Below are 23,335 nucleotides of genomic sequence, written 5' to 3'. Positions count from 1 at the left end.
GGCAGGCCTGGTGGGGTTATTTTGGGTCACTCTGACTAGGCTGCAGCTCCCACTGGTTTATGTGAGGGCCAAGTGTGTGCTGGGCAGAATCAGGCTGGACAGCAACACTCATTGGTTCTAGTGGAAGACAGGGCTGAAAAGAGAACTGACCCAGCAATTGCAACCACTGGTGATTGGGACAACAGACTGTGCCGGGTCCTGTACTGGCAGTACACACAAGAATCTGGTCTGGGAGCTCAGCGCCATGGCCTAGAAGCTAAAGTCCTTGCCTTGAACCCACCAGGATCCCATATGGGCGCCGGTTCTAATCCCGGCAGCTCCACTTCCCTTCCAGCTCCCTGATTATGGCCTAGGAAAGCAGTCAAGGATGGCCCAAAGCCTTGGGACCCTGCACCCTTGTGGGAGACCCGGAAGAGCTCCTGGCTTCAGATCCTCTCAGCACTGGCTGTTGTGCTCACTTGGGGAGTGAATCAGTGGACGGAAGATCTTTCTGTCTCTCCTCCTGTATATATATATATATATCTGACTTTCCAATAAAAATAAATCTTAAAAAAAAAAAAACTATAAGCCAAGTTAAAAAAAAAAAAGAGAGAGAATCTGGTCTGAGATCACATCAGACAAAGTCCCCAGTCGAACTGCCGGTCTCAGAATCCTATCCATGAAGAGAAGTGCAGGTTCCATGGTCTGCCATGGAGTGCTTGTGTCAGAGCTGAGCCTCCTCAGAGGCTCAGACGGAGCAGTGGACAACATAACCAGGTGCACATGGAGGATATGGCAGTCTATTGGAACCTGCAGAGGATACCTGGCACCACAACAGAGGACAGAACAAATCAATCAACTACCCCAGCCATATGTTGGCAGTGAAAAACTGGGCAAATGGAGACTCTTAAGGTGGACTATGTCAGTCAGTGGATTCTGCAGTGACTTCATCGTACTTGGAATGGCGAGATTGGCAGCAACTTGTAACTGTTGAACTATCAAAATCACTTGAGCAAGACCCTCAGAACATGCCCCACATTGGGGACCAGGATAGGTGGGAAGTTGGGTGAGGTTTTTCCCTTTATCTCCCTTTTTACTCCAGATCACAGAAAAACAAAATGTGGAAATAATAGTCTCTTAAAAAAAAAGATTATAAAATTTTTGTTGGAAAGGAGAGAAAGAGAGGAAGATCTGATGATTCACTTGCCAAGTGGCTGCAACAGCCAGAATGCGGGTGCAGGGTCCCAAGGCTTTGGGCAGTCCTTGACTGCTTTCCCAGGCCACAAGCAGGGAGCTAGACAGGAAGTGGAGCTGCTTGAATAAGAACTGGCACCCATATGGGATCCTGGTACATTCAAGACGAGGATTTTAGCTGCTATGCCACTGTGCCAGGCTCACCATTATTCATATGAATACTTTTTTAGGATTTATTTATTTTCATTGGAAATGCAAATTTACAAAGAGAAGGAGTGACCAAGAGATATTCCCTGTGCTGGTTTACTGCCCAAGTAACCACAACAGCTGGAGCTGAGCTGATCCAAATCCAGGAGCCAGGAGGTTCTTCTATGTTTCCCAAGCAGGTGCAGGGTCCCTAGGCTTTGGGCCATCCTCTACTGCTTTCCCAGGCCACAGGCAGGGACCTGGACGAGAAGTGGAGCAGCAGGGAGACAATCTGGGATGCTTGTGCATGTAAGGCGAGGATTTAGCCACTGAGCCATTAAGCCGTTCCTGTATTATTTATTTATTTATTTATTTATTTATTTATTTATTTTAAGACTTTTATTGGAAAGTTGGATATACAGAGATAAAGATCTTCTATCCGTTGATTCACTCCCCATTGCGGCTGCAATGGCCAGAGTTGTGTGACAGTTTGAAGCCAGGAGCCCGGAGACTCTTTCTTGTCTCCCACGTGGGTGCAAGGGGCAAAGCTTTGGGCTTTCCTTGACTGCTTTCCCGGCCACAATCAGGGAGCTGAATGGGAGTGGCACTGCTGGGATTAGAACTCGGATCCATATGGGATCCCGGCATTCTTGAGGTGAGGACTTTAATTGCTAGGCTACCACACTAGGCTTCCAGTTCCCATTTATACATATACATATATATACATATTTTAATAATCTTTACATAGTTGATTAGGGCACAAAGGGTCAAGGGCTACAGGAAAGTGGGTAAGACCATTGTTTCCACATTCTCTCTTTTTTTTTTCTGTATCTGGAGTAAGGGTGGAGATAAAGGGAGAAGCCCCACCCAGTTCCCCAGCCATCCAAGGGTCTCCAATGTGGGGCATGCTCCGAGGGCACTGCTCAAGTGGCTTTTAGAGTTCAGCAGTTCTGAATTGCTGCCAATCTCGCCGTTCCAAGCACGATGTAATCTTTCCAGAATCTACTGACTGATATAGTTCACTTTCTCCATTTGCCCAGATTTTCACTGCCAATAAGTGGCTGGGGTAGATGATTGATTTGTTCTGTCCTCCATCCTCTCTTGTGGTACCGGGTGTCCTCTGCAGGCTCTGATGGACTGCCATATCCTCCATGTGCACCTGGACATGCTGTCAACTACTCCGTCTGAGCCTCTGAGGAAGCCCAGCTCTGACACGTGCACTCCACAATCAGACCATGGAACCTGCAATTTCCTACATGGTTGGGGTTTTGAGATCAGCAGTTCAGTTGGAGGGATCTCCAAAGAAACTTTCTGAGGTGATCCCAGACCTGATTCTTGTGTGTGCTTGCCAATACAGAGTCCGGCACAGTCTGTCGCCCCAATTGGCTTATGCACATACTGGTGGTTGCAATTGCTGGGTCAGTTCTGTTGCCATATCTTTATAAGTGTCAGTTTTTTGTCTGTTCAAATGCTGCATGTATATATTTAATCACAAAAACATTTTGGTATGAAATAAACTTTATTAGAACTGGGTTGAATTTGATCAGTACCCTTGGAACATGCTCCACATTGGGGACGTTGGGATGACATTGAGTGGCTGTCCCACATCCGCAGGTACTGACGCGGTTAGGGTTCTGAGTGCAGCCTTCACCTTTCTCTCCAACCTTTTCCCAGATATAGGAAGAAGAAAAAATTGGAAACAATTGTTTCATCCACTTTCCCCTATTCTACATTTTCCACCCTAATCAGTGGTCCACATGGACATATATCCTTCTCAACTATGTAGACATCATCAAAATGAAATAAAAAAAAAAACTGGATTGAAACTTGGTGGGTATGTACGAGTGTAGGAGTTTTGTAATTCTTTGTTCTGTACATATCTGTATTTTGTACCAACTATAATTCATGAAAATAATTCTTAAAATAAGTTTAGTTGAATCTTTTACAAAGTCAAAAAAACTGAGTTTACAAAGAGCTGTCAAATAGGTGTGAGCCGGACAACTGTAAAAGACAGGAAAATTGGCACAACTTTGGGGTTACTCCATTTGGAGTGCTTCTCAAGGAAAAGGCATGGGCATCAGTGTCCATGCTGTTGGGAAGCTAGAAAAGAGCCCTGGGATTAACGACACAGCGATGACTGATGGCTTCAGCTTTGATGATGAGCTGGAGGGGAATATCCTTGTTAGGATGTAGCAGAGAAATATCAAGGGAAGAATTCACTCATAAGGTGGCTGAGAAGGAAAAAGATGGTGGTTGGTGGGGGGACCCCACAATAACTTCGTGGGTGTGTAACGATAAGAACATGAGCATATTAAGGAGCTGTTTGGAAGGAGCCAGCCGGAGAGGACGGTTACGAACTTGGTTGTCAGGAGGCAGGGGAAGGGGGCTGGGGCGGTCATAGAGAGTGGGTAAGGGGTTCAAGTGCAAGAAAGGTTAGCTCACTTGATAAGAAATTGAAGCATTTCCCATCCAGGGGTTTTTAGGTTTTGTTCAGAAACTGGAAGCAGAGTCATTGCAGAGAGCCAGAGGATGGGGATCCTCTGAGGAGAAGCACATGTGAGCTGCCCAAAGGGAGCTTGCTGGTGCTGGGTAGTCCCATGTGTGTGCCTAGAGGTTAGATGCAGGGCTTGGCACTGGCCAGTCCTATGGAACAAAAGCTCAGCAAAAATCAGATTGAAATGAGGGAACCTCTGCTAAACAGGATTGGGCTAACCTGGGAGGACGTTTGGGAGTCCCAGGGAGAGTGGATTCTGGTGGCTGGCTGGAAGACTAGGTGTAGTCGTTGACATTGTGATGGAAGCTGGTGACCAGATGGTGGAACGTCTCCATGGTTTGCAAATTGAGAGGTTTGGGGTGATCACAAGGTGCAAGAATGTCAGGGAAGGGAATAGCGGGGATAGTTTGGCTGTTAGGAGAAACAGGGTTTTTACAGTTAGGGGAAGACTGTTGGTCTGAAAGTGGCATTGGAGAGGAGTTGAGACACTTGTCCTGCTTCCTACCATCAGGTAAGTGGGATGTGAGAGCGTGAGCAAACCCTGCATGAGAACTTAAAAAGCTGGAAATTGCATTTCCTGGAGGTTTTTATCCTTGCACCTAAGTCTCTGAATATGATTTAGGGTTTGCAAATCAAATTTGGACCCAATTTTAGCGAGGAGAAAGGCAGGCAAGGTAGGTGGCATGCATTCTGTTTGTGCAGATGGTGGCGGTGTGCAATTCTAGGTTGGCAGCCAGAGAAGTCGCCTCTCCTGTGGTCAAGTCCCTTTGCAGTTTGTGCAGTGACAGCTTGTCTGTGGCACCATCAGCTGTGGCAGGGGCTCTTTAATTCAGCAGGTGGCTGCCCGTTGTGGTATAGGAGAGGCCATCTGATTCTGCAGCCAGCAGCTGTAGGAGCCGCTTCCCCTGTGACAAGCAGTTGTTCCGGAACAGCTTCCCCACCCCCATCCTCCCAGTGCTCCTGTATGGGAGTTGTTGGAGTCCCCTGGAGGCTTGGTCAAAGGCAGAGCACTGGCCCCACGCAGTTTCTGAGTCCGTCTGTCGGTGTGGAGTAGGTGATGCAGTGGCTGCTTTTCTGGGACCGTTGATGTGAGCTGTTAGGTGGCCCGCGGGGAGTCCCTTTGCACTTGAACTGACTTGAGAGAATTCTGTTCTGGGCAGCTCTACCCTGAGCAACAGAAAGGTCAGTAATTATCCGGAGCTTCACTTGACCTGACAGTGACTAAAGGGAGCTAGTTCTATTTCGTAAAGAATTTGCTTTACATGTTTTGAGGCTATGTTATGTGATGTCTAAAGGTTATTGGCATGTATAGCTTTTATATGATTTGAAATTTAGTTCATTGTAAATTACTGTTTTTCTCCCATTTGATATTTTCCCTCTGAATTCAACTTTGGTAAATTCAACCATCAAAACTCCTATTTTCTTTATGCTTATATTTGTGTATTTTCATGACTTTGCCTTCAACTTATTTCTTCAGTTTTGGTTTTAAAAACTAAATAATTTGACTTTTAAGTCCACTTTGTTTATTCTTTAAATGTCTGAATTTAGCATATATGTTCTTATGATATAGTTTGAATATCTTCTTTTTCTCTTTTTAGTTGTTTTCTTTATTATAGATCCTTTGTTGTGGTCTTTTAAAAATTTTTCTGCTTCTTTATGCTGAATATTTCGGGTAGAATAAAGAATGCTTTTTTAGTTTCATTAAATATCTGAATGATATTGTATATTTTTCAGTTCATCAATTGTAGAAGCTAAATTAAAAGACTTTTTTTTTTGATCATAGTCTTTTTATGTTTGGGAAATCTTTTACAAATTCCAAGTTAGCATCTATTTTATGGTTCTGGTTGCCATGGAAGTGTGAACATAAGGTTTGCTTTATTAAATGCTTATTGCCAGTCTTTGCATTACCATAACTTTCTCCATTAGAATATTCTTTGTATCAAGTTGTCTCTCAGGGTTAGGTTTTCAAGTGATTTTGTGGGGGGTGGAGAGATATTTGGTACCTTTTTGTTTGAAGGAAAGGTACTTACATGCTGTAATTCCTAATAGGTTGCTTGCTCACGGTGACATCCTGTCTTTTTTTGCATGAATGATCTCTTAGTTCAGTGGAGAATTCTCTCAGTCCTCTCCTTTTCTGCATTTTATGCCAGCAAGTATTTCTGGGAACTCTGAGACCAGTGGATTTTTTTCTTTCTTTTTCTGTGTAACAGACATGTTTCTTCAGCTGTGATGTTCCCTTCTGGATTTTCTTTTAAGAGTGACAGAGGGTTCCTGCCCAAAAGGCCACAGCAGCCAGGGGTGGGCCAGGCTGCACCCAGGAGCCAGGAGCTCTGTTTAGGTCTCCCATGTGGGTGGCTGGGAGCTTCCCAGGTGCGTTAACAGGGAGCTGCTTTGGAAGTGGAGCAGCCAGGACTCCAGCTGTGCTCTGATAATGGAATGTGGGACACAAGTGGCACAAGTGGGGCACCTGTTGCACAACCCCCTTTTTAATTTCAAGAAATCTCTAGTTTTTTTTTTTTAATCATGAAAGAGTTTCTTTTCAATTTTTGAAGTTTTTTTTCTTCCTTTTTTAGCTTTCTTCTTGAGAAGCATCAATTATTCATGTTAGTGTCCTACTTTCTCTTTCCCATCTGTCAGCTTCTCATTAAGCACTTTTCTCCCTGTGCAGTCTGGTTTTCTCAATCCTGTCCTTCCGTGTCACTGCTGCTTTCCCGCAGTGTCATTTTTGTTTGTTTCTCCTGGGGTTTTCTTTTACTCTGTTATTTTCTTTGTGACTGCCCACTTACATTTTGAATTGCCATTGTTTTATTCCTCTGGAACTCTTTATTTTGGATTCTGTAGTCTCCTTTTTAAATTTATTTTGTTTGTTTGTTTTTGGTTAGAAATGTCCTTTGAAAGGATATCTTGTACATTTGTTACTTTGTGTTCCAGCCTCTTCATTTATTACTATTTTTGAATGGAGTAGTTCTGTCTTGGGTCACTAGTTACTGAGGAACAATGTGAACAGAGTTTTATTTACCTAGACTCTGCTCTGTTGTTCCTTTATCATAGAAAGTTCCATTGTGTTGTTGACAGCACTTGGTTTAGCATTGTTAGAGCTTGTAAGTCTGCTTATGGTAGCTTCTTCCGGAGGGCAGCTGGGAATTTTACTTTGTATAATTGTCAGAATTTATAATAGCATACCTTTCCACTGCGGCTACTGAGTCCTTTATCCTTCAGGCTTAGACAGAACTGTGGGGATTCCTTCCTGGGGTTTGAACCATTTCTGCCTTTGTCACCAACACGCAAGTTAATGTGAGAATGCAGTTCTTGCAGGGCCCTGGGCTGCTTAGGCTTTGACTCCATGGTCAGTGTTTGACTTTTATTCATTTACTTTGGCTCAAGTTAAGTTGCACAGCTGACTTTTTGGATGTAGAGAAAAAAAAATTGGTGACAGGCAAGTCCACTCTTTAGTGTGGAAAAGTTCTCTTAATGGGATTCCTCAGTTGTCTTGTAGCCTCCTTAACCTCCCCAACCCTGGTAAAGACGGAATTCCATGTTCCTTAACAAGTTGCTCTTGGTGTAGGATTTACAGATGAGTGTTAGCTTTATAGACAGCCCCCTTCAGTTGGGTCTAAATTTCCTAGCTTCTGTCAGCCATGCTTTACAGTTTGCTTAGGAAACTGGCACCCTTTCCTAGGTACATAATAGCTTCTTCTTTCTCTCTCTCTGAGAGGTGAGAGTGTGTGTGACTTGTTTCATTGGGTTTCAAAGAGGTGGAGAGGAATTAGTGTGCTTTGACAGCAATACCCATTCAAAAAAATGCTTGAAGATTGAATTTAATGGATATACAGCAATGTAGTGTTTGGCACATAATGAACACTTAATAAATGGCACTGTTATCATTTGTTTACTGTCTTTTTTTTGTGTGTGTGTGTGATACAGAAAGTGAGTTCCCTGAGGGCAGCCATCATGTCATATTAACCAGTTTCTAAAAGTGTCTGATATACACAGTGCTTAACAATTACCATTGAAGGACTGAATGAATGATCATTGAACTTGGGTTTGTTTCTGTTGTGAGTGTGGGGAAAAAACACAATCTAGAACAAGATCTGAGTGACTGTGAAAGGTTCCTGCCTCCTTCTCATGTGTGTGTCTCCATATGCAGGGACAGCCATTTTGGGGGGTGCCGATGGATACCTGCGGGGTCGGCTGTGTTGCCTTGCGGGAGGCCGACCCCGTGGGGACCATGACTGTGGGAGACTGTCCTGGACAAGAGACCCTGAGCCAGCTGGATGTCAAGGCCTCTGCGGAAGCGACCGGTGCGGAAGCCTCTCTGGAGATCGCGCTGCCCACGCCTCTGTCTGGCTGTGAGGACTCCCCTGAGAAGATGAGGCATGCCTCTGGGCAGGAGGGCCTCTCCGGCCTGTCTACGCAGCCAGGTACCCAGCCAGGTACCGCCTTGTCTTCCTGTCGCTTTGTGTCCCCTGGGGCCTAACAGAAACCAAAAGGAGCAGATTGAGCTCACAGGACAGCATAATTACTCCAAAGAAGTCAGAGCACTAATCCTGTCTCACAGAGCCATATTTTTCTCTACAGATCTTTCTTCAGAGTTGTCCAAGGTCTCAAAGCCCAGGGCTGCAAAGCCTGGCCGGAAGAAAGGTGGTAGGGCCCGGAAAGGCCCCAAAAGGCCCCAGCTACCAAACCCTCCACCAGCTCCACTGGCTCCTGGTCTCTTAGATCAAGGTGGCCCTCTCCCTGCCCCTATGCCTAAGAAGCGAGGGCGCAAGTCCAAGGCAGAGCTGCTGCTGCTGAAGTTGTCCAAAGGCCTGGAGCAGCCAGAGTCTCCACCCCCGAAGAGACCTCCTGAGGACTTTGAGACCCCTCCTGGGGAGCGACCCCGCCGGAGGGCTGCCCAAGTGTAAGGATACTGGGGTGCAGCTTCGTGGAGGTGGGTTGGGGAAATGGGTGTTAAACACTACTCAGGTAGCAGGTAAGTGGGGTGGGAGATGGGTTTTGGATGCTGGGGTTCCTTCAGCTCTTAACCACAGCTGCCTCCATGATGTGTGCTGCTGACTGACTGAGCCTTGTGCCCCATAACATGTTTTGCATGTGGCTTTCCCCATTGCTGGGGCCTGTTGATACCTGTATGTGCCCTTCCACTCTCTCCCCTGGCCCTATGTGTTCTGGTCTGTGCTGGAGTGAAAGGCAAGTTGGGTTTGGAAATCAGAAGGCCTGGGTTGAGATTCCTCATTTGTGGTCCGATCTTTAAAAAAAAAAAAAGTGGGGGTGCTTTTTTTTTTTCATTTCTTTTTACTGGAAAGTCACATACACAGAGAGAGGGAGAGACAGAGAGAGAAAGATCTTCCATCCGCTGGTCCACTCCCCAAGTGGCTGCAGTGGCCAGAGCTGAGCTGATCTGAAGCCAGGAGCCAGGAGCTTCTTCTGGGTTTTCTACATGGGTGGAAGGACCCAAGACTTTGGGCCATCCTCAACTGCTTTCCCAGGCCACAGGAGCTGGAAAGGAAGTGGAGCATCCAGGACATGAACTGGTGCCCATATGGGATCCCGACAGATGCAAGGCAAGGACTGTAACCGCTAGGCTATCATACCAGGCCCTTGTGATCTAAACTTTTCTGGGATTTCCACTGAGCTTCCCTGAGATTTCTGTTTTCTTTTACCTGGCAAAGGGGAGGCAAAAGAGAGAGGGAAGCTAACAGCTGGCTAACACAGTTCCTGGGAGGATGCAGTGAGAAGAGTCAGACTAGTCTGAACACGTGGGTTTTCTGTGAGGGGTCGCCAAGTGTGGCTCTGACTCTGCCCTGTCCCACAGGGCACTTCTGTACCTCCAGGAACTGGCTGAAGAGCTCTCGACCACCCTGCCAGCCCCAGTGACCCGTCCTGAGAGCCCCAAGGTGGGCAGCCCCAGCACCCCGAAGAGCCCGCCACAGGCTGCAGATCAAGGTGGAGAAGAGGCAGAGAGCACCCGGCAGGATGAAGACTTCATCTTCCAGGTTGAGGCTGAAGATGGGGAAGAGAGTGAGGCCCCAAGTGAAAGCTCATCGGAACCCGAGCCTGCAGCGCCACGCAGCACCCCGAGAGGATCCACCTCTGCGGTAAGCCTAATGGACAGGAAAGTGAATGGGGAAATAACAGTGTTGTTGCGGGGGCAGAGGGCAGGGTGCGGTCAGCAAAATGTCTGGACAGATGGCTCTGGCGTGGATGACCAAAACCAATGAGATGGGAAAGGGGGACTAGCGTTAGGACAGTTGGGGTATTAGGGACACTCCAGGAGGGTTGCATTCACTCATGTGTTGACTGTTTCTCTGCTGAGAGATGCAGAGGTGTGAGGCACAGGGTACTCCACTGGGTATGAACCCAATGCCATAGGCTTTGAAGGGTGGTTCAGTGGCTGTGCGCCACAGAGGCCTGATAGCTAGGATCTTGAGGGACCAGAAGTTCCCTGCAGAGGACAGCTTTCCCAGAAGTAGAATGCTCATGAATAGCATTGCAGCAGGGTTTGAACTAAGCAAACGAAAGGACCAAGAGCAGGAAGAGCCAACAAGGATTGTTTTTGTTTTTACATCATGATAGGATATGCATAACATGAAATTAACCATTTAAATTGGTAACATGGCATTTGATGCATCTACCATGTCATGCGGCCATCACTACTATCCATTTCCAGAACTTTTTCTGAAGTAGAAAAATAACAGGGGGACCAGCATTGTGCTGTAGCTGACAAAGCTGCTCCCTGCAATGCCAGCATTCCGTATTAGCACCGCTGATCTGTATTCCTGCTGTTCCACTGCTTATTATTTGTTTTGAAGATTCATTTATTTTTATTGGAAAGTCAGATTTACAGAGAAGGAGAGACAAAGATCTTTCATTTGCTGGTTCACTCCCCAAGTGGCCACAATGGCCAGAGCTGAGCTAATCCAAAGCCAGAAACTTCCTCTAGGTCTCCCATGTAGGTGCAGGGTCCCAAGGCTTTGGGCCATCCTCCATCCTCTACTGTTCTCCCAGACCGCAGGCCAGGAGCTGGAAAAGAAGTGGAGCATTCAGGACATGAACCAACACATGCAGGGCGAGGACTTTAGCCACTAGGCCATCGTGCTAGCCTGTTGCTCCACTTCAGGTTTGCCTTCCTACTAATTACTTGGGAAAAGCAGTGGAAGATGACCAAGTGTTTTCATTGCCGCCACATGGGAGACCTGGTAAGGCCTGTGGCCCCTGGCTTCCATTTGTCCCAGACCAGGTTGTTATGGCCATATGGGAAATGAACCAGAGTATGGAAGATACTTCTCTCTCTTTCTCTCCCTCTCTCCATGGCTCTCTCCCCTCTCTTTGCTTCTCTTTCTCTTTCTGTATCTCTCTCTGTATCTCTGTATTTCAAATAAATAGAATTTTTTTTTAGATTTATTGGGCCCGGCGCGGTGGCACAAGGGTTAAGGTCCTTGCCTTGCACGTCCGGGATCCCATATGGGTGCCAGTTCTAATCCCGGCAGCCTCGCTTCCCATCCAGCACCCTGCCTGTGGCCCGGGAAAGCAGTCGAAGACAGCCCAAAGCTTTGGGACCCTGCACCCACGTGGGAAACCTAGAAGAGGCTCCTGGCTTCAGATTGGCATAGCATCGGCCGTTGCGCTCACTTGGGGAGTGAATCATCAGAAGATCTTCCTCTCTGTCTCTCCTCTTTGTATATCTGCCTTTCCAATAAATCTTTAAAAAATAAAATCTTAAAAAAAAAGATTTATTGGGCCTGGCGCGGTGGCGCAGTGGTTAAGGTCCTCGCCTTGCATGCCCAGGATCCCATATGGTCGCCGGTTCTAATTCTGGCGGCCCCTCTTCCCATCCAGCTCCCTGCCTGTGGCCTGGGAAAGCCGTCAAGGACGGCCCAAAGCTTTGGGAACCTGCACCCGCGCAGGAGACCCAGAAAAGGCTCCTGGCTTCAGATTGGCATAGCATCGACCGTTGTGCTCACTTGGGGAGTGAATCATTGGACAGAAGATGTTCCTCTCTGTCTCTCCCCTATATATCTGTCTTTCCAATAAAAATAAATAAATCTTTTTTTTTTTAAAATCTTTATTTATTTTATTTTTATTGGAAAGGCGGATATACAGAGAGGAGAGACAGAGAGGAACATCTTCCGTCCGATGATTCACTCCCCATGCGGCTGCACCAGTTGGAGCCGAAGCCAGGATCCCAGAGCTTCTTCCAGGTCTCTCACATAGGTGAAGGGTCCCAAGGCTTTGGGTCATCCTCGACTGCTTTCCCAGGCCACAAGCAGGGAGCTGGATGGGAAGTGGAGCAGCTGGGATTAGAACCAGTGCCCATATGGGATCCTGGTGCATTCAAGGCGAGGACTTTAGCCACTAGGCTAACGTGCCGGACCCAAATAAATGAGGTCTCTGCATTGTCTCAGTTGCTGCCTATCATGCTGGCTTTCCGTATTAGAGTACCAGTTTGAGTCGTGGCTGCTCTGCGTTTGAACCAGCTCCTCCTTTATGCGCCTGTGAAAGCCGTGGATTATGGATGGTCCAAGTGCTTGAGCCCCTGCCACCCCCATGGGAGATGTAGATGGAGTTCCAGGCTGTTGCCCATTTGGGGAGTGAACCAGCAGATAGAAGATGGCTTTTTCTTCCCATTCACCTTCAAACAAATAGATCTTTTTAAGAAAGGTATACTTGAATTATCATCTATCTTGACCTCTTGAGTGTTTCATTGTTCCCTTAAACGCTGACTTAACGTATGTGAGGGCCTGGTGTCCCCATGGCCTAGAGGCACTGCAGACCCAGCGTGTCAGGAAGTGACACCAGCTCTCCCCTGCCTCCTAGCAGCCCTCCCAGCCCCATCATGGTCCCGCATCCCAAGTTCAGAGTATCAGGCTACCAGGTTTTGGTTTTTTGTTTTTTGGTTTTTGGTTTGTTTGTTTTGTTTTGTTTTGTTTTGCTTAGCTGATTTCCATTTAAACTAGAAACTTTAACCATTCAACTCCTTCCTCACCCTGCCCTACTCCAAGTCTGCCCCTTCCTTCCTTCACTGCTTGATGCAGGGCCAGACCTCCTTTAGAAGAACTGAAGTTGTCTTCTAACAACTGAGACAGTGCAGGGGCCTCAATGCAACTCCCCCCCACCCCCCACTGAAAAAAGGCAGAGTTAATGGAAGAAATTAATGATGGACAAAATATCCAATATACAAAGGCTGTACTTTTGCAGATTCTTTTACTGATTGCCCCTGGCTTGTCACAACACTGTGTGAGTCTAGTACTTGTAGAAAAGTTGAGTCAAGTTTACATTTACTGAGATGTAAACAAGACCAGCACAGACACAGATGGTAGCCTAGGAGACTACCAGGAGAGTAAGTGCAGGGCTGGGAAGAGAACGGACCATCTGGGGTGTGGGAGCAGCAGCAGACATGTCAGAGAAGGATGAGCCTGGCAGGGAGGGACTCCCCACAGGCTGGAGAAAGCATTGTGGTCAAAACCAAACTTTTTTTTTCTTCCTTCCTTCCTTCTTTCCTTTTCCTAAGATATATTTATTTCAAATAGTTAGCCAAGAGGGATAGAGAAAAACCTTCCATCTACTGGCTCATTCCCTAAATGGCCACAGTGGCTAGTACTGGGCCATGCTGAAGCCAAGAACCACTTGAGTAGGAACTTGGACCATTCTGCTGCTGCTCTCCCAGGTGCATTAGCAGGGAGTTGGATCAAAAGTAGAGCAGCCAAGACTTGAATTGGCATCCATATGGGATGCTGGCACTGTAAGGGGTGGCTTAACCTGTTATGCCACAATGCTGATCCCAGATTATGATCTTTTTAAGCTGCTGATAGGTCAGTATTTGGAGGGTATATGATGCTACATAAAAGCTGGAAAAGAGAGCTTTCTCTGGGGACTGAAAGTAGAAATTTCTTTCTTCTGTTCTCGTCAATTCAACCCTCAGAAGCAGAAGCCTCACTGCCGGGGAATGGCGCCCAACGGCTTACCGAACCACATCATGGCTCCTGTGTGGAAGTGTCTCCACCTCACAAAGGACCTGTGAGCCCGGGGGCCAGAGGCAGAGGGCGGTGGGGAAGTCCGCTGACAGGGCCTGGGGAAAGACGGACCCACAGATGGGCCAGGGGGATGACTGGTTTGTTACCAAAAGATGCTGCTCCATGGGCAAGAGCTCTGGAGCTGTGTAGTGCAAATTAAGTAAAACAAAAAGCCGGTTTCGCTATCATGGCAGCCACAAATCCAGGTGCCCAGTGGCTGCCAGCTTGGTAACAGTGTGCAGATCCTCACAGAAGCTTGTGCAGGCAGAGCTGTCTGGAATCCTGCTCCTGCTCCACTGATGCCTCTCCTGTCTCTCCAGCCGGGAGCAGAAACATTCCTACTGGGAGTTTGCCGAATGGATCCCTTTGGCCTGGAAGTGGCACTTACTTTCAGAGCTGTAAGTTGGAACAGTGTCCCTAATGGCCAAAAGGGGGTGACACCAGAGATGCAAGGGGAATAGGGGACTATGGATGTGTGGTGAGATTCCTAGGATGGGGGAAGTTTCCAGATTCATGCTGTTCCCTTTGCCTCCGCCCCCCAGCGAAGCGGCTCCCTACCTGCCCCAGGAGGAGAAGTCACCACTGTTTTCTGTGCAGCGGGAAGGGCTCCCTGAAGATGGCACACTCTATAGGATAAACAGGTGAAGATGTGCCCCAGCCTCTCTTTCCTGGTGCCAAGTATGGGAGTCCTGGCTAGGAGCTGATCCGCCCTCTAATTCATAATGCGTGGTGCTGTGACCCAGATGGAGGGAGACTGGGGAGCTATAGGGGTGAAACCAGTTTACGAGGTGGCAGCTACTCTGGTAGAACTGGCTGGGTGAGCCCTAGCAAGAATACCGCAGGAGACCAGAGTGAGCAAAGATGAACTGGCAGACTTGGGGGCAGGGGGTGGATGGAGGAAGACAAGGGTGGCCAAGGGTGTTCTCCCCTGCAAGCTGTCCTGGATGGACGCTTGGCTTCAGGTGAAGCACCTGTCCTGTCCTTGTTATTTAATTAACTCATCTCCTCATCTCATCTCTGACTTTGCTCTAGATTTAGCTCCATCACAGCACACCCCGAGCGCTGGGACGTGTCCTTCTTCACAGGCGGCCCGCTCTGGGCTCTGGACTGGTGCCCTGTGCCAGAGGGGGCAGGAGCCTCGCAGTATGTGGCCCTCTTCTCCAGCCCTGACATGAATGAGACACACTCACTAAGTCAGCTTCATTCGGGCCCTGGGCTGCTACAGCTGTGGGGTCTTGGAACCTTGCAGCAAGAAAGCTGGTGAGGTGGGGCTGGGACACTGCCATGGGTGGGTGGTTGAGGGGGACAGAAAAACAGAGGTTGGGCAGAATGGAGAGGAGGGCCTGGGCTGTGCTGTGAGCCAGGGAGCACAGCTCTAGCAGCACCAGGCTCCTCCCTACCCACTGTCCACAAATGCATTTTTCCCTCCCCCCAGTCCTGGCAACAGGGCCCACTTTGTGTATGGCATTGCATGTGACCATGGCTGCATCTGGGACCTCAAGTTCTGCCCCAGTGGAGCATGGGAACTTCCAGGCACCCCTCGGAAGGTACTCACCTGTTGAATGCGGGATGGTCTCAGGACTTGGAGCCAGGACAAAGAGGCCCTGGGAGCTGTTAGGAGCCAAAGGAAGGGAGGTTGGCATGTGGCCAGTGGAGTGTCATGGTTTCAGGGCTGCAAGCCTCAGTAGTTTTCTGGGAGGTGCCTGCAGGCAGCCTTCCTCAGCTGGGTCTGTTTTCCCTCCAGGCTCCCCTCCTGCCCCGGCTGGGTCTCCTGGCTCTTGCCTGCTCAGATGGGAAGGTGCTGCTCTTCAGTCTACCCCACCCTGAGGCCTTGCTGGCCCTGCAGCCTCCAGGTGAGCAGCAGAGGCCAGAGCGAGGCCTGCCTGTCCATCTTCCCAAAGTCCTCTGGCATAGTCCCTAACACAAGGCCTTGCTCAGTTTCCTGCCTCTGTTCTATTGGGTCCTTATGCCTTTGCTCCTGGGCTGTCTCTTTTGCAGTTTTTATTGCACTCCTTTACACATTGCACACTCAAGGGACAGAGAAACAGAGAGCTCCCAGCTTCTGGTTCACTTGCCAGAGGCGTTTAGCAGCCCTTGGCTGGGGTATCTCCAGGAAGCAGAAACACATTCTAGGTCTGCCATGTGAATAACAGGAAGCCAGCGACTAGAGCCATTACTTGCCTACAGTGTATATTGGCAGGAAGTTGGGGCCCAACAGAACCAGGACTCAAACCCAGGTGCTCAGATATGGGATTCGGGTGTCCCAGTGGGTGACTTTTATGTCCCCTTCCCCATTCTCTCATGTCTCAAGATTTTCCCCCTTTGTGTCACCATGAATTGGCTATGTAAAAATCTGCTAAAGGCTGATGCTGACGCGTAGGGCTGGTCCCCCTGCCCTGCCTCCCTACCAGGATTCTCGTGCACTTGCCCACCCCAGCACACACACTCAAGCACACATCCTGTTGTGTAGAGGAGAGAATCTGAGCTGACAAAGAAGAAAGGGTCAGGGAAAACAGTTTCTGTGTGTTGAATTTGTCTGTTTTCAACAATCTTGAGTATTTAAGAAAGAGGCACCTACTTTTGAGCCCTGCTGGTGCACATGGTGGTCCGGTGCAGTGGGTAAGTAGAGGAGGGGATAGGAAGTGAGTTGCAGGAGGTGCTTCCAAGTCCTCCAAGTAGTTCAATAGGTGTTGAAAAAGAGCGAAGAGCAACAGGGGCATGAGGTGGCAGGTCTGATTAAGGGGTAGGAGCAGTGCTATCTGCTTGTTTGGACAGGAGATAGAACATGATTCCTTGGGAATACAGGAATAATGAGAAGGGAAGGTGCAAGTGGATAATGCAGGAGAAAAGAGGGATACAGAGCAAAGTTCTGGAAAAGGAAAGGATGAGAAGAGAGCAGAGGAGGCGTTAAGCTGCTCTGATAGGAGCAACAGGAAGAAGGAAGGTGGGGACAGATAGGCATGGCTTCACAGGCTTAATGGCAGAAAGATAAGGTCAGGGAAGGTCCCTGTGCAGAGCCTGGCCCAAGAGCAAGGTCTGGTTAGGAGTTCTGTCCTCAGGCCCACCACATCAGCTTCTGCTCTTCTTCCCTCACAGATGCAATGAAGCCCACCATCTATAAGGTGAGTGAGGAACCTGCTACCTAGCTGAGGTTCCATCTCCATGGAGCCCCACCTCACTGATTCCACAGTGAGTCTCTCCTCTTGGTACCTTGAGATGGCTTTGAGCCTATTGCAAACAGTAGGTTTCCTAAGCTTCTCTTCTGTTTCTACAGGTGCAGTGTGTGGCAACCCTTCAGGTGGGATCTATGCAAGCCACAGACCCCTCTGAGTGTGGGCAGTGCCTTAGCCTAGCCTGGATGCCAACCAGGCCCCACCATCACCTGGCTGCTGGATATTATAATGGTAAAAACAAACAGAACATAAGGGGACCATTTGCTCTTTGCTGCTATGCTTTTTTTTTTGGCTGTTGGTTCTTTTTTGCTTCATTGTACATTATATACAGTAGTAAGCAAGGTAAAAATATGCCAAGAAAAATGTTCATAATTTTTCTACACAAAAATTATGAAAGTAAATAAGCATAATTCCATGCATGTATCTATGTAGTTAAACTAAAAAGATTAAAGGCAAAAATTTTGAAAAAAAAAAAGGGTTTTCACTATATAAGCTATTTTATATTAAAAGACAATAATTTTAAATTAAAAATACTAAATGTATTTGTACTTTAATTAAAGACAAGTAAAAGACTGAAGTCAAACTGAAAAATTCACTGAACACCTAGTAAGTGTCGCTTCCCATTAGTTTTATGTTTAAGGCGAGAAAGTGGAGGGAGATGCATACATGAGCATTATGTGGTGGAGTGGAGTGATGAGGTGGTGATGTCTTTGAATGGCAGTCTTGTCTTTAGGCAGCACCAGTAGACTGTGCTGCAAAGATGAGGGAATGCACACGCTTATACATCCTCCTGTAACATGCCTCTCTTCATGTGCTGTCTTTGGGTGATGCTGTTCTTATACTGTCAGGGAGCAGGCTACTCGATAGTGTTCAGCTGTCGTCCTTCCTAATGTTATTTAATGACTGAGTAGTGTTTGCACTTGTCTCAGTTTCCTCCCATGCTGAATTATTTATATTGCTTATGTGTCAGTATGTTTTTTTTTTTTCCTGGAGAAACCCGTGAATGTCATATTCCTTGAGTTTATGTACAGAAGAGATTAAGCTACAGATAATTTTTATTGTTATTTGTCCTTTATTTTTACCACAGTTGTACGAGGATAGTTTAAAAATGTTCATGGGAAATGGACTTACAAAGAAGTTAAGGGATGGTTATTGTGGCACGGTAGCTTAGGCTACCACCTGCCACACTCCCGCCCCATAGCAGAGTGCAGAGTCCTGGCATCTCTGCTTCTGATCCAGCTTCCTGATAATGCAGTCTGGGAGGCAGCAGATCGTGGCTCAAGTGCTTGGGCCTCTGCCATCCATGGGGGAGATCTGGATGGAGTTTCAGGCTGTTGTTGTCCATCTCTCACTGTTGTGAGAGACTTTATGGAGTGAACCAACAGAAGAAAATTCTCTGTCATTCTGCTTTTCAAGTAAATAAATATGTTTAGATGTTTATTTTAGTGCAGAAAACTGTGTGTGTGTGTGTTTTTAAAGATTTAATTTTTTATTGGAAAGTCAGATATACAGAGAGGAAGATCTTCCGTCCATTGATTCACTCCCCAAGTAGCCACAGTGGCCAGAGCTGAACCAATCTGAAACCAGGAGCCAGGAGCTTCTTCTGGGTCTCCCACGAGGGTGCAGGGTCCCAAGGCTTTGGGCTGTCCTCAGCTGCTTTCCCAGGCCACAAGCAGGGAGCTGGATGGGAAGCAGGGCCGCCGGGATTAGAACCGGCAACCATATGGGATTCTGGCATGTGCAAAATGAGGACTTTAGCCGCTAGGCAACCACACTGGGCCTGTGCAGAAAACTTTGAAGTACAAGCAGAAGAGAGGTCTTCAGAAAGTTCATAGCTGGGACCAGTGCTTTGGAGTAACAGGTTAGGGTGCCACTTGCAGTGTTGGCATCCCATGGTCACTGGTTCTAGACCCAGCTGCTCCACTTCTAATCCAGCTCCCTGTTGATGCACATGGGAAAGCAGCAGAGGACGGCACAGGTGCTTGGCCCCTACACCTGTGTGACAGACCTGAAAGAAGCTCTGGGTCCCTGACTTCTGTCTGGCCCAGCCCCAGCCATTGTGGCCACCTGGGGAATGAGCCAAGGGATGGAAGATCTCTCTTGCCTTCTCTTTGTCTCTGTCTCTCCCTTTAACTTTGTCTTTCGAAAAGTAAATTAAAAAAAAAAAAAGAAATCTAAAAAGAAAGTGGGATTAAAAATGTTTATTTGGATACAAAATTTTTTAAACCCATGCATAGCTTTTTCATAATTCATATCTATGAACTTTTTTTTAAAACAAATGTTTTATTTGATTGGGTCTGGTGTAGTAGCATAGTGGCTAAAGTTTTCACTGGGATCCCATATGGGCGCCAGTTCGTGTCCCAGCAGCCCTGCTTCCCATCCAGCTCCCTGCTTGTGGCCTAGGAAAGCAGTTGAGGACGGCCCAGAGCCTGGGGGGACCCTGCATCTGCGTGGGAGACCTTGAAGAAGCTCCTGGCTCCTGGCTTCATATCAGCTCAGCTCTGGTCATTGCAGCCACTTGGGGAGTGAATCAGCTGATGGAAGATATTCCTCTCTGTCTCTCATCTCTCCTGTATCTGCTTTTCCAATAAAAATAAATAAAATGTTTCAAAAAAAAAAAAAAAAAAGGAAAGAAAAAGATCTGGCTGAATGCAAGGCGAGAACTTTAGCTATGTCTGTACTGCTCCATTTCTGATCCAGCTCCGTGCTTCTGGCCTGAGAAAGCAGTGGTGGCTGGCTCAGGTTTTGGGGCCCCGTCGCTCATGTGGGAGACCTGGAAGACGTTCCTGGCTTTGCACCAGATCAGCCCAACTCTGGCCTAGAGTGGCCATTTATGGAGTGAACCAGCGGTTGAAAGATCTCTCTCCCTCTATTTCTCCCCCTAGTATTACCTTTCAAATAATAAAAAAAATTGTTTTAAGTCCCTTACTTTAATTTACTTTGGTGTAGAGGCTAGCTGCTATGTACACATAATCTATTTCATTCAACCACAGATTACAGATTAAATGGTTAGCTTTGTTAATAAAAAATGGGACTAAGATATCCGGTTAAGAGCCTTTTTAAACTGTGGAGTATTGAGTAGCTAATTGTAATTCCCAAATTATTTCATGGTATATCAGATCTGAGGACAGGAAATGGTCTTAGGGCCCAGAGAAAGAAATTACAACAAGAAAGAGAGAGCCTGCCTTTAATGCCTACACACTGTGTCCCTTCAGGCATGGTGGTTTTCTGGAACCTTCCCACCAACTCGCCTCTGCAGCGGATACGGCTCTCAGATGGCTCCTTAAAGCTCTACCCTTTCCAGTGTTTCCTGGCCCATGACCAGGCCGTGCGTACTCTTCAGTGGTGCAAAGCCAACAGGTAAGTGGTAGGAGAGCTGTGGCGGGGAAGGGCAAGACCAAAGCCAGCTCTTCTGTGTTCTCATTTGATCTCCTGTCTTCTCAGCCATTTCCTAGTCTCTGCAGGGAGTGACCGAAAAATCAAATTCTGGGACCTTCGACGACCGTATGAGCCAATCAATTCTATCAAGCGCTTCTTGAGTACAGAGCTGGCCTGGCTGCTCCCCTACAATGGCGTCACTGTGGCTCAGGACAACTGCTATGCCTCGTACGGCAAGATGGAGATTGGAGCTCTGGGGCCGGGCCTTGGGGTTGGGGTGCAGCATGTACTGGGTTATTTGGTGCAAAGGGGCAGTTCATTGGGATACTTTGGATTCTAGAAGGAACTAGGGAAGAGAGATTTTTTTTTTTTTTATTTCTCTTCCAGTTATGGACTTTGTGGGATCCATTATATTGATGCTGGTTACCTTGGTTTCAAGGCCTACTTCACTGCTCCTCGGAAAGGCACTGTCTGGGTGAGCCTCTCTCTTCTGTAGTTCGTGGGAAAAGGCTCCTTCTCTCACTAGTGATGATCAGCGAAAGGCAGTAGTTATGGGCAGAAATAAGAGAAAATAGGCATGTGGTAACTGTACCATCAAGGATATGCGTTATGTTTGATAAATTTATTTGTGTGTGTCTCTCGTCATATTATACAGACATTTCCAGTTCACAGATCTATCTATATGAATGAATGAATGAATGAGTGATGCTGTTTCTCCCTATTAGAGTCTTTCAGGATCTGACTGGCTTGGGACAATAGCCGCAGGAGATATATCCGGGGAGCTCATTGCAGCCATCTTGCCTGACATGGCACTGAATCCGATAAATGTCAAGCGACCTGTGGAGCGAAGATTTGTACGTATATGAACATCCAGCAGCAGCACCCGCTGTTGAATCCTCCACCATATGGCCTCCTATCTCCTCCTGTAGCATCTAAATTAGTACGAGGTCTCTCAGCCCTGGTGTCAAACACCACCACCTTCTTGTGCTTGAAGTCCTTCTGCCACCCTACCTTCTCCTTGCTCTTGTTCTGACTCCAGCATTCCGGATCCTAACATCCCGGTCTCCTTTCCAGCCTATCTACAAAGCGGACCTGATGCCATATCAGGACAGTCCTGATGATCCAGAGCACTCCTCCACCTCATCTGGAGTCCCCGATCCTCCCAAGGCACGAACATATGCTGAAACTGTCACCCATCACTACTTACTCTTTCAAGATACAGATTTGGTAAGTTAAGACCAGAAGCACAAGTGTGGCATTAAAAGAGGTGGGGAGTGAGCTCCCCATATGACGGGGAATCCTCAGGGGTCCCGGCACAGAGATGCAGAACTAAAGAGCCACTTGCTTCCTGTTGCTGTGTGCCCGCTCCCGCCAGGGTTCCTTCCACAACCTGCTGCACAGAGAGCCGATGCTGCGCATGCAGGTGGGAGAGGGCCACTCTCAGCTCTGCCTGGACAGGCTGCAGCTCGAGGCCATTCATAAGGTAAGTGCTTTGGCTCAGCCTCTGCCTTCCCCTCGACTCAGGGCTGTGGTGAGTGAAATTGGAGGGAAGCAGCCTGTTAACCTTTTCCTCATGCAGTGGCTTCCCTTTTCTCTGCTGTTCACTTGCACACAGTCCTAGCCTTTCGATTGTGGCCCGTTTCTTTGCTCCCACAGTGGGCTTGGTCAATCATGAGGCATTTCTCTGTTTTCTGTTCTCACAGGTACGTTTCAGCCCCAACCTGGACTCCTATGGATGGCTGGTATCCGGGGGGCAGTCAGGGCTGGTTCGGATCCATTTTGTCCGTGGACTCACCTCCCCTCTGGGCCACCGAATGCAGCTGGAAAGCCGAGCCCATTTCAGTGCTATGTTCCAAGCCACCTCTCCCCCGAAAGGGCCTGGCTTCCCTTCAGCCAGCCACCGCCTTCTGTCTAGTCCCTAGTCTTGGTCCAGCAGGAGTGACTCTATCAGGAACAAGCGGCCCCTATGCACAGAGCCATAGGACCTGGGGCCCTTCTGGACAGTGATGCTGCTAGGCCTGACCTTGAGGCCTGCCTCCCCAGGACTCCGTAGATCCCTCTCCTTCTACAGACTTCTACGGGCACAGTTCCCTGTGGGCATAGGGGTAGGGGCTCTCCTTCCACATAGGCGCCTCAGCCTACAGCTATGACTCACAGGCAACACTCAGGCCTGACTCCGGCTTGGGAGTCAACTTGCTCATATTGAGCACATTGTGAAGAGGGTGAAAGCTAAGTAAAGGTACTGGGTGTTTTTGAGACCACTTGTGAGTGGTGTTTGGAGAACTGGAAAGGGTGTCCTCATGAAGGCTGCTGTGGGGCTGTGCTCCAGGGTCCATCATCACTGCCTTCCCCCGCGTCCTCTGTAGTGTAGCCAACACACAGGCCCGATGGGGTGATGGTCACGCATGGGCCTGAAGCTGCCTCTAGCACCTTGAACTGAGGACCACCAGCGACAGTTGACCAGGAAAGTGGCGGCTCAGCCCTCACACCTCCTGTTTGGGGATCTCCTCCCATCACTAATCACCTGGCCCTACTTGAGCACTCCCAGTCACCTTTTTGAAATCTTTCTTTATATCAAGTCAGAAAGTAAATCTCTTAATTTTACTCATGAGTGTTAGAAAATCTAGCCATTCTCCCCTGTAATTGCCTTTTTAAGTATTTAACAATAGCTATCATGTGTTTCCCAAGACTTTCCTTCTCTAGATTAAATATCTTCAGTTACTTCAACCATTCTTTCACACGTCATTTTTTTTTTTATTTAAGAGGCCGAGCGAGGGAGATCTTGTCTGCAAGTCCACTCCCCAGATGCCCTCAGCAAACAAGGCCAAAGCCAGAGGGTGGGAATGTTCTCTGTGTGGGTGGCAGGAACCCCACTATTTGAGCCATCCCCATTGCCTCCCAGGGTCTGCATTAGCGGGAAG

The 23,335-nt window shown here is 47.9% G+C and overlaps 1 protein-coding gene across 1 annotated transcript; it reads left to right on the top strand.

The window, feature by feature from the left end:
* The first annotated feature begins 6,909 nt into the window (after positions 1–6,909).
* On the top strand, positions 6,910–23,141 carry LOC121166267 (general transcription factor 3C polypeptide 2). The gene is made up of 18 exons (XM_040995373.1): positions 6,910–8,274; positions 8,432–8,753; positions 9,666–9,948; positions 13,773–13,867; positions 14,184–14,261; positions 14,406–14,504; positions 14,896–15,123; positions 15,299–15,410; positions 15,608–15,716; positions 16,960–16,985; positions 17,138–17,267; positions 20,252–20,396; positions 20,481–20,642; positions 20,802–20,889; positions 21,140–21,268; positions 21,489–21,641; positions 21,790–21,897; positions 22,118–23,141. The coding sequence occupies exons 1-18, from the start codon at positions 7,995–7,997 to the stop codon at positions 22,334–22,336; spliced, it is 2,766 nt and encodes a 921-aa protein (XP_040851307.1). The 5' UTR covers positions 6,910–7,994; the 3' UTR covers positions 22,337–23,141.
* Positions 23,142–23,335: the final 194 nt, after the last annotated feature.

This window comes from Ochotona curzoniae, unplaced genomic scaffold (genome assembly GCF_017591425.1).
Source record: "Ochotona curzoniae isolate NIBS_2020 unplaced genomic scaffold, NIBS_Ocur_1.0 patch106, whole genome shotgun sequence".
NCBI classification, from domain to species: Eukaryota; Metazoa; Chordata; class Mammalia; order Lagomorpha; family Ochotonidae; genus Ochotona; species Ochotona curzoniae.
The sequence above is the reverse complement of the archived record's forward strand: the minus strand, read 5'-3'. Positions and strand labels throughout refer to the sequence as shown.

Bases quoted from the DNA above. Each gene is read 5' to 3' on its own strand.
- LOC121166267 (XM_040995373.1), top strand. From the start codon at position 7,995: ATGCAGGGACAGCCATTTTGGGGGGTGCCGATGGATACCTGCGGGGTC. The intron at 20,397-20,480 runs GTAAGTGGTAGG...CTGTCTTCTCAG, and splicing joins CAGTGGTGCAAAGCCAACAG to CCATTTCCTAGTCTCTGCAG. The intron at 21,642-21,789 runs GTAAGTTAAGAC...CGCTCCCGCCAG, and splicing joins TCTTTCAAGATACAGATTTG to GGTTCCTTCCACAACCTGCT.